This window comes from Triticum dicoccoides, chromosome 1B (assembly GCF_002162155.2).
Source record: "Triticum dicoccoides isolate Atlit2015 ecotype Zavitan chromosome 1B, WEW_v2.0, whole genome shotgun sequence".
NCBI classification, from domain to species: Eukaryota; Viridiplantae; Streptophyta; class Magnoliopsida; order Poales; family Poaceae; genus Triticum; species Triticum dicoccoides.
The window spans coordinates 610,246,647-610,257,099 of NC_041381.1; the positions used below are offsets into that span (position 1 = coordinate 610,246,647).

Sequence of the window (10,453 nt, forward strand, 5' to 3'; positions counted from 1 at the left end):
CGATCCCTCTTTGTTTGACTTGTTCAAGTTTGCGAGGCCAATTGTCGGTATTTTACGCAACGAAGAAATGTTGCGGGCTTGAAGGGATTTAGTGCATATCAAAAAATCTCGGCAGCTATGCGGGTGATTGCGTATGGGGTTCCGGCTGATTATGCCGATGAGGATCTTCACATTGGTGAAGATACAACAATTGAGTCGGTGCGTAGATTTGCCAAAGTGATCATCCGTGTCTTTGGTCCCGAATACCTTCGGGCACCGAACGAGGATGACACAAAGAAATTGATGGCATCTAATGAGAGGAGAGGGTGGCCTGGCATGCTAGGTAAAATTGATTGTATGCATTGGACATGGAAAAATTGTCCAAAGGCATGGCAAGGAATTTATTGTGGCAAGTCTCATGATGCCACAATTGTGCTAGAGGCCGTAGCATCCGAGGATTTATGGGTTTGGCATTGCTTCTTTGGTATGCCGGGCACTCTCAATGGTATCAATGTGTTGCAACGGTCTCATTTGTTTGCTAGACTTGCTAGTGATGATGCTCCTGCTTGCAACTACACAATCAATGGGCATGAATACACAAAAGGGTACTATCTTGTTGATGGTATATACCCTCCTTGGTGCACATTTGTCGAGAGCATCAAAGAACCAAAAACTAAAAAACAATGTGAGTTTGCAAGAGTGCAAGAGGCAGCACGAAAAGACATTGAAAGAGCATTCAGGGTTTTGCAATCTAGGTTTGCCATTGTTCGTGGTCCTGCTTGTTTTTGGGACAAGCGGACCTTGAAGAACATCATGCCATGTTGTGTTATTCTTCACAACATGATTCTCGAAGATGAGAGAGACATGAACTTGGAATTCTTCTACGACAATGTAGGCAGCCGTGTCAAACCAGCTAGAGACCCTAACCGCATTACAGCTTTTCTTCAAACCTACAAGGAGATTGAAAATGCAAACACCCACTTTCAGCTTCAGGAGGATCTCATTCAGCACCATTGGCAAATGACTGGACAGTAGCAAACTCATTTTTTCCATTCATTTGTATTTGTATTTATATTCGGGACAAGTTTTGTAATGAATTATTTGTATTTGTATTCGGTGATTTGAATAATTATTTGTAATGTGGATGATTGTTGTATTGTGTTGGTATTGATAATTGGTGTGGTATTCATATTTTGCGGACCGGTGGGATGCGATATGCAGCGGGCGCAAGAGCAGACCCGCAAAGCCGACCCGTAAAAAGGTATATTCCGTGAATATGCTTTTTTATGGGTCCGTTTGGGGGGTCTGCATCCGCGGCCGTCCGTGCCGGCCCGCATAAACGTTTTTCCGCGAACTGCAAACGCATTTTGCAGGCCGGCGGGATGTGGGGTCTGTTAGAGTTGCTCTCACCTTATTGGCTCTTGGGATGCCAGTAGCTACGCGCTGCTAGAAATGTCTTTGGGGCCTCCGAGGGGCGAGGTATTTTTGGTAGGGGAGTAAGTGATATGGAGCGATTAGAGCATCTCCAACAGATGATGTATTATAGTGATCTTGAAAAATAATCAGGACACCAAAAAGTGGGTTTTAGGGCATAAGATTGTTTTTTTTTGCCGTAGCAGAGGATGTAAAATAGGCACCAGAACATTTTCTGCCGTAGCAGATGCATCGTAATAAACATGATCATTGTATATTTTAACAATTTGAACAACCAAATGTTCAAACTTAAACATGAATCTAAACTCAATCATGGTAGACTCACTATGAAAGTACTACGATGGGCTCACTATTAAGCACACACTACACATCATCATCCTCGTGGATCAGGCCGCGGGGCGGGGCGAAGGTGGCCGTGGTGGTTGAATTCGACAGCAACGCCGACAAGGCAGTGAAAGCGGCTGCGGTGTAGAAGGAGGAGTGTCATGCGGCTGTTGGGCTGCGCGGCTACGGTTTTTATTTTGTGGCAGCCGTATGGTTGTGGTATATTGGCAACACGAGAGGCCAAGATATGCGGATGTCCTAAATTAAGAACATCTGTCGAACCACCGTTTTTTTGATTCAAATGACCTAGAACACAGTTTTTCTATAGCTACTTTATCATACATCATCTGATGGAGATACTCTTAGCGGAGAGAATTGATTTATGCGATTGAGATGTTTGAATCTGCCCGCTTTGCTTCTTTTGTATATGGCTAGATTAGATATCTTGTTCTATATAAAACGTGGTCAATCATATAGGAGTTTGATTATTTTTTTGTTTATAATACTTGCATCTTATATGTTTATATAGAGTAAGAAGATAGGATCAGACCAAACAAATGGCAGGTGATTTTATTGGGAAACAGAACAGGTCAACGATATGTTGGCATGATTACCAGACCAGGTCAGGAGAAAGGGTAATGGAACGAACAAGAACGGAAAAATAAGCGGAGAGAAGCCACCCGCAAGTCCCAAAGAGAGAGAACTCGAAATGGAGAAAGAGCCGCAACATGCAGCCACACTCTGGACGGGAACACTCACACTCTACAAGTTCATCTCCGTGTTCGTCAATTACTTGTTCGTGCCATTGATCATCTCCTCGGAGAGCCTCCCCAATGCACAGTAAGAGGACCCGCCCTCGGCGACGGCCTTCCTGCACGCGCTCTTCATCGCCACGGCCTTCTCCCTCACCTTCCTCCCGTCGTCGGAGTCGCCGTCCATGAGCGCCCTCACGGCCCGCTCCAGCTCCGACGCGTCGACCCAGTTGCTCCTCTTCCTGTCCACCTCCATGGCCAGGGCCACGCCCATGTATGCGACCAGCGTGAAGGCGTTCAGGTGCTGCTCGGCGTAGCGCGGCCACGGCACCATCGGCACCCCGAACCACAGGGCCTCCAGGGTCGAGTTCCATCCGCCGTGCGTCACGAAGCCCCCCACGGCGGCGTGCGCCAGTATCTCCTTCTGCGGCGCCCTCGTCGGCCACACCATGCCCTTCCCCTCCGTCCGCTCCAGGAACCCCTCCGGGAGCAGCTCCTCCAGGTTCGCGTCCGAGGGCTGCCGCGCGCCGGCCGCCGGCGGGCCGCGGAGGACCCACAGGAAGCGGTGCCCGCTGCGCTCCAGCCCGCGGGCTACCTCGTGCGCCTGCGGCGCGGCGGAGAACCCTCCGCTGCCGAAGCAGAGGAGCACCACCGACGCCGGGGGCTGCGCGTCCAGCCACACCACGCACTCGTGCGGCCGCTCCGCCGGCGGGCTCAGGGAGAGCACGGGGCCTACTGGGTAGACCGTCGGGGCAGGGACTCCGCGCGTGCACCGGCCGTCGGCGATGGCGGCAAGGACGCTCGCCTCCAGCTCGGCCGCCGTGTTGATGATGACGCCCTTGGCTTCCATGAAGCGCCTGCCGTGGTACACGAACCATTCGTAATTCGGGTGCTTCTTGTCTATCACCGGCGACGGGAGGGACGCCGGCGGAACCGGCGGCAGCCCGGGCACGTCGACCATGCCTTCCATCTCCTCAAACTCGACGGCCACCTCCTCCTGGAGCGCCGGCAGGCGCAGGAAGAGCGCGTACATGGCGGCGCTGGCGGTGAAGTAGACGTAGGCCGGCACAGCGAGCTCGCGGGACACGTCGAGCATGGTGGTGCCGAAGAAGTCGAGGACGAGCGCCGCCACCGGGCACGTCAGGCCGGAGATGGCCGCCCTCACATGCGCCGCGTGGAGCTGCACGAACCGGGAGACGAACTCCTCGACGCCCACGTGGTCCGTCGGGGGCTCGACGGCGGGGAGGTGCTGGAAGCGGATGCCCAGGCCGGAGGCCTCCTCCCTCTGTATGTGGCCGGCGACCTCGGACCTGTAGCTCTCCGTCGGCGCCTGCATTACGAGCACCGTGAGCGACAGGGCGCCGCCGCTGCGGGCGAGCAGCCGCTTGCCGGCGTCGAGCATGGACATGAGGTGGCCGACGCCCCAGACGGGCAGCAGCACCACGGTCGGGGTTGCCATTGGCACGGTGGCGATCGGCTAGGGGTCTCGGATGATGCTCGCTCGCTCCTACTTGCCTGGCATCAAATGAGGGAGGAAGTTGGGCGAAATGAGGGAATGATACGGTGGATATTGTATTTTATGAAGAGAGGATGCGGCGGATTTCCTTCCTTTTATTATTTTCTCTGATGAATAGGTGCGGTGGCAAACGTGTGGGCATGTCATGTCCGTGGTCGGTACAAGATCGCACTAAAATCGGCTGGACAATCGCTAGCGGCCGTTGCCGGGTCACGTGGTGGGATCGCCGCGTGGGACTAGTAGAACAAAAAAGAAGAGGATTTTTTTTTTCCAAAAAAGGGTGTCAATCTAGGTCCGAGTGGGTGAGGCGTAACAGTGAATACAAACACGATGTCAGTGGATTGAGAAATATACATGCGCCAATTTTACAAAATCGTGAATCGTATCTTTTTGTAGTGCGATGAAAATGCCATAATTCCACTCCGTGCAGCCATGCTAGGACTTCCTCCCTCCCGAATTACTTATCTGGCATTTGTGTGGACACGAATGTATCTAAACACGTTTTAATGTTAAATAATTAGTATTTAGACCGATCTCGCTCAGGTCGCCCCCCGCTCGGGCGACTCGGGTGGCTCCCCAACCCTAGCCGCTCCGCTGTCGGGGCCTAGCCCATCCTCCTTCCCTCCTCCTGACGCCGCCGGCTTGCGCCCGGAGGCCGACGGCGATGGCGGGGGCTCTTCCTCCCTCCCGCGTCTCAGGGGTGGCGGGACCCCAACATGCGTGGAGGTGAGGCCAATCTACAAGCGACGGCGTTGGCTTCGACGGCTGCGGCGGTCGGCCCTACCTCAGGCCACGGGGCGGCTGCTGCGGCAGCTCGCCTGGATCGGGCGGCGGCGTGATGCGGTCTTCGGCGGCATGTCATCTGGCTTTAGATCGGCGGCGGCGTCGAGGGCTTGGTGGACTGCTTGGCGGCACCCATGGCAAATCTGTTCTGGTCGGTGTAGCCAGTGGTGGTGGTCATCTTCTTCGTCAGCGGTGGCCGGCCAGAAGCTTGGTGATCGGATCTCGAGATCCATCATCTAGTCCCGGCTGCGAGTTGGGGAGACTTGGTTGCCGGTGAAAACCGAGCCGACGGCAGGCGATGGCGGCGTTCTACGCCGTTACCTTGATGAAGGCATCGTCGTGAAACTACTGTCGACCCACTCGTGCTGCTCCGGGGAAACCCTAGGATCTGGTGTTCCAGATCGGACGATGGCGGCACTGCGGTGTCGTTTCTCTATTGGGAGCATCGTTTGTGGAGCAGCGCTGGACGTCAGAGGCAGGAGGTGAAGCGGCTTCGTCTTGCACGGAGCTTCGATGGAGATGTCAAGTCATGCCCTGCCGACAGGTGCTACGCTTGGTCATGCCTGGTCGGCAGGTGCTACGCACGACAGATCCTTCAAGGACTTCAAGCTGTGCTGGCTGGTGATACTTGGCAGCATGATGCTGAGGTGTATCAGTGGCCACCGCGACGTCTTCAGTTGTTTGCGCGCAGGGAGGAGGTGCCGTTGGGCGCCGTGGTGGCGTCGACGATAGCTGGACCGAGCAAGGTTGATGCATCAGTACAATTCTGAAGATGAAGCGGTGGCAGTTGGCGGCGGCGGACTCTGAGAGCACGCCGGACCAGTGTGTGCCCCAGACCCAACAAGAGGCTAGGTTGGGGTCTCAGGTCTTAAATGTTAAGCTTGGCTCTGATGTCTGTTTGGTATTAGGCCCAGGCTATCTGCGCCCCTTCATCAACTGGATAGGTGTAGTGACAGTTTGTTGCTTAGATGGCGGCTTTAGTCTTACTCTTGTATTGATTTTGTAAGGTCTTGTGAGAATAATTAATAAAGTGGTCGTATGCATCGCCCAAATGCAGAGGCCGGGGGTCATCCTTCTTTTCTAAAAAAAAAGATAAATTTAAGACAAGTAATTTGAGAATGAGGTAACATTGCTTTGCACAAAAGATATGGAACTTCTGTTATGTATATCCCGGTTGAGATTCTTTCACTTAAGTCACTGATATGATATGTTAGCCGACTTGACTTACGCAAGAGAGTTGTGCGTGTGTGTTGCTGGTTTTATTCTATTTCACATCCTTTTATATTTCAGAACTATTGAATTGTTTGTCTGAATAATATGATTATGATTTTTGGCTCCCTGCTTATCTTCTTTTATATAGCATTTAGATTTAGACAAGGATGGCTACCTCTTGTGAGAATGCAACAAGGTACAATGCCCAATTCTTATTTCTTTACCTTTTAGCTCAGTTCTTGAAACCTGGCGCAGCCGCGCTATTCTATTCTGTTGATGTCCTTTGGGGATTCAGATGTCTTAACATGTTTCACTAAAGATGTATGGGTTTTACGGTCCATGCCATTACATTGTTTCTTAAAATGCCATTTGCACCATTTGTTCACCATACAAATTTCAAAGGGAGCTTCATTGTTAGTGAGGCACACTGACATGAGCTTTGTTGTGGTGAACTGCAGGTTTAAAGAGATATGATGAGAAAGGGAGAGTGCCAAGGCTGGACCTACAGCCAGATAGCACTTCTACTCCTGGCAGAATTGGGCCAAAGCATGCCACTCCAACAGTAAAAGGTAGTGTGTTGTGATTTCCCAATGAATTTTTTTGTTGATCTTGTTAGAATATAATTATGTTTAAGATAGAGGTAGGAGTTAAAGATAGAATAGGTTTAACATGTACAACTTGCCCTCTACTCCAAGTCTCTCTCCCTCACAATGTATTCTATACATACCCCATATGAGGGTTGGATCAATACAATAGAAACAACACAATATTCATCCATCCTACAATTTTCCACATGGTATCAGAGCGGTTAGTCTCGCGACGCCGATCCTAGGTTTCTTTACCACTTTCGCAGCACGCCGTCCCCGGGGAGATTAATCTCCTCTCTCGGGGGTGCGGCACCCGATCGATCAAAAGATTGCATCGGTTCCATATAATAGATCAGTTTCGTAGATTAGATAAATTCTTTAGATTAGATCAATTTCACTTTTCCAAATTTCTTAGAGCATGCAATTCTTCATCATCTTCTTCAGCACCACACGGCATCGACACCCGTCGCCACGAGGGACGCCTCCAAGCGACGCATCATCGTCGGCACGCTGCTGCATCGCCGATACTCCATCGCCAAGGTTTTCAGCAACGTGGTCTTCATCATCATCATCGTCAACACAATGCCGCCGCCTCGTCCATAAGATGGACACCTAGCGTCCTCCGACAGACTTTTCTGCAAGACGCGACCTCGACGACGGCAATGACCGCGTCACGACGACGGCACCGACCGCGTCATCCACGACGACACGACTGCATCGACATGGCGTCACCATAGTGACGACCCCTACGTGGCCACACGGTTCTGGCAAAACCGATGTGTGCTCGATGGGTTTCCTCCGGTCTTGGCAAAACCGGTGGACTCATCGCCGACGGCACCCTCTGACATCCGCAAGGTGCATCATCCATGTCTGCAGCTCTGCCATAGCGCAATTTTTGCGCCTCCAGTTTTTTGCGGCTTCATCATCCACGACGACTATACCATCGACCATGACTACCGCGACCATGGCTATATCGCAATGATCGGCTACCTCGACATCGACATTAATGGATACGTCTACAACAACTCATCGGCGACAACTCCAGTCAACAGCGTTCGCGTCGTCACTAGCATCCTCGCCACTCCCGCTGTGACTGCGGGAGGGAAGAGAGGAGAGACAAGGAAGGCACCAGAAGGGGACGCAGTCACCGCCCTAGGTGTCGACCCATTAGAGACGCAGTTGATGATGGCGCAGTGGAGAAGACGACGAAAGCGCAAGACTACAAATTCAGTCGCAATCGTCCGCTTCACTCCCGCTACGACTGAGGAAAAATGTTAGAATATAATTGTGTTTAAGATAGAGGTAGGAGTTAGAGATAGAATAGGTTTAACATGTACGACTTGCCCTCTACTCCAAGTCTCTCTCCCTCACAATGTATTCTATATATACCCCATATGAGAGTTGGATCAATACAATAGAAACAACACAATATTCATCCATCCTACAATTTTCCACAGGTCTAACAATTGTATGTTCATAATTATGTCCTAAAATCTGCTCAGTACCAGAATAACAACAAGAAGAAAAAGCAGGCTTACAATTCGGCTAGACTTGGAATTCAGTTTGTATAGCTGGGGTTTGTTTTAGTGTTTTCTTAAGTACATCACGCATATGTCTTTCTTATGTATTCATATGTTTACATCTAAATTACTGTAAAAGCATACATCAACAATCTGGCACATGGTGCCTATTTGTATAATTTTTGGTTCTGCTAAGTTTTAATTTGCTAAAATATTAAAAAATAGATAACTGAACCTGCTTTATTCAGCTCTCTGTACTCGTGTAAACTCTGTACATACCTCTTAAGTTCTGGACTCTGTTAATCTATGGTATATTCGATGTGTAACTAGATGGTTCGCGCTGTAAATAGCAGTAATGACTTTGCTTGAAACTGATGCAAGCACTATGTACTTTTGCGTATTTATTTTTCTATTTTGAAAAGGAGGACAACACGCTCAGCAACATTACTTCCGGGCATTTTTATCAACAACCTCAGCCCATTGGTCATCCTCTCTCTATACCAAACAGGCCAGTCCGATCAATGTTACCTATCTCACTAGCTACGCTTTTTGACATCATGTATAAATAAATAATCGATGCTGTCTAGCAACCATTTTGGTAGTCAGCTAATTCTCTTCTTCATGGTGCCAAAACGTCAGATTAATCCTTACCTTTGTATGGTCTGAAATATTGTCGTTCACCTTCCTTAATTGACCATTTCCTTCTCATTTTGCAGAGAAACACGTCATCATACTATCAAGTATCAACATCGAGTTAATTCTCTGTTCCGTCTTACACTAATCCAGCAATTTTATGAACCAGAGTTAATATCTGCATCTTCCGCATAATATTACTCAGACACCATGATATATACTGTTTACTAAAGTTTTTTCCCCACATTTTCTTCTCTTGAATTTGTGATCTCTTATGGGCAAATAGTTTAGACATCTCATGTAAATATGCAATTTGATCAAAGAACCAGTGAGGAGACTCCATGATACAGTTTTCTTTTGTATTTCGATTTGTGTCATGTAATGTCGAACCTCTGTTTATGTTGTCTTTCTTTGAACTTTGCAAAATAATGATGTGTCTAAATGTTTCGAGGTGGTCACTTTGATCTAATAACTGCAAGTATTCTACATACAGTTCATCATATGCTCTCTGAAATTAAAGATTTGAGTTTTTTTAGTTATACAATAGATAATTCAGAGGCCACTGTTTCTATTACGCAGTGCCAAGGGCATTCCCATCAGATTGAGCCACGAACAAACAAAAATGCGCATATCAACAACTTGCATCCAAATCCACTCACACGGTTCCTTCCACCAAAATAAAAAAGCAACGGGCACGGCGTGTGAAGGAAATATGCCCTAGAGGCAATAATAAAATTGTTATTTTATATTTTCTTATTTCATGATAAATGTTTATTATTCATGCTAGAATTGTATTACCGGAAACTTGATACATGTGTGGATACATAGACAAAATATCGTGTCCCTAGAAAGCGTCTACTAGACTAGCTCGTTGATCAAAGATGGTTAAGTTTCCTAACCATAGACATGTGTTGTCATTTGATAAACGGGGTCACATCATTAGGAGAATGATGTGAGGACAAGACCCATAGCATTATGCCCGTTCAGTTTTATTGTTATTGCTTTCTTCATGTCAAATACATATTCCTCCGACAATGAGATTATGCAACTCCCGGATACCGGAGGAATGCCTTATGTGCTATCAACCATCACAACGTAACTAGGTGATTATAAAGATGCTCTACAGGTATCTCCGAAGGTGTTTGTTGGGTTGGCCTAGATCAAGATTAGGATTTGTCACTCCGAGTATCGGAGAGGTATCTTTGGGCCCTCTCGGTAATACACATCATAAGAAGCCTTGCAAGCAGAGTGACTAATGAGTTAGTTGCAGGATGATGTATTACGGAACGAGTAAAGAGACTTGCCGGTAACGATATTGAACTAGGTATGAAGATACCGACGATCGAATCTCGGGCAAGTAACATACCGATGACAAAGGGATTAACATATGTTGTCATAAAGGTTTGACCAATAAAGATCTTCATAGAATATGTAGGAGCCAATATGAGCATCCAGGTTCCGCTATTGGTTATTGACCGGAGAGGTGTCTTGGTCACGTGTACATAGTTCTCAAACCCATAGGGTCCGCACGCTTAATGTTCGATGACGATATTGTATTATATGAGTTATGTGATTTGGTGACCGAATGTTGTTCGGAGTCACGGATGAGATCATGAACATGAAGAGGAGTCTCGAAATGGCCGAGAGGTAAAGATTGATATATAGGATGATAGTATTCGGACACCAGAAGTGTTTCGGAGTGTATCGGGTATT

At 48.5% G+C, this 10,453-nt stretch overlaps 1 protein-coding gene across 1 annotated transcript; it reads right to left on the minus strand.

The window, feature by feature from the left end:
* Window positions 1-2,281: 2,281 nt before the first annotated feature.
* LOC119349099 (anthocyanidin 3-O-glucosyltransferase 2-like) lies at window positions 2,282-4,069 on the minus strand. Its single transcript, XM_037617112.1, has one exon. The coding sequence runs from the start codon at window positions 3,946-3,948 to the stop codon at window positions 2,527-2,529; it is 1,422 nt and encodes a 473-aa protein (XP_037473009.1). The 5' UTR covers window positions 3,949-4,069; the 3' UTR covers window positions 2,282-2,526.
* Between the last annotated feature and the right edge of the window lie 6,384 nt (window positions 4,070-10,453).

Coding starts and splice junctions, on each gene's coding strand:
- LOC119349099 (XM_037617112.1), bottom strand. CDS start 3,948: ATGGCAACCCCGACCGTGGTGCTGCTGCCCGTCTGGGGCGTCGGCCAC.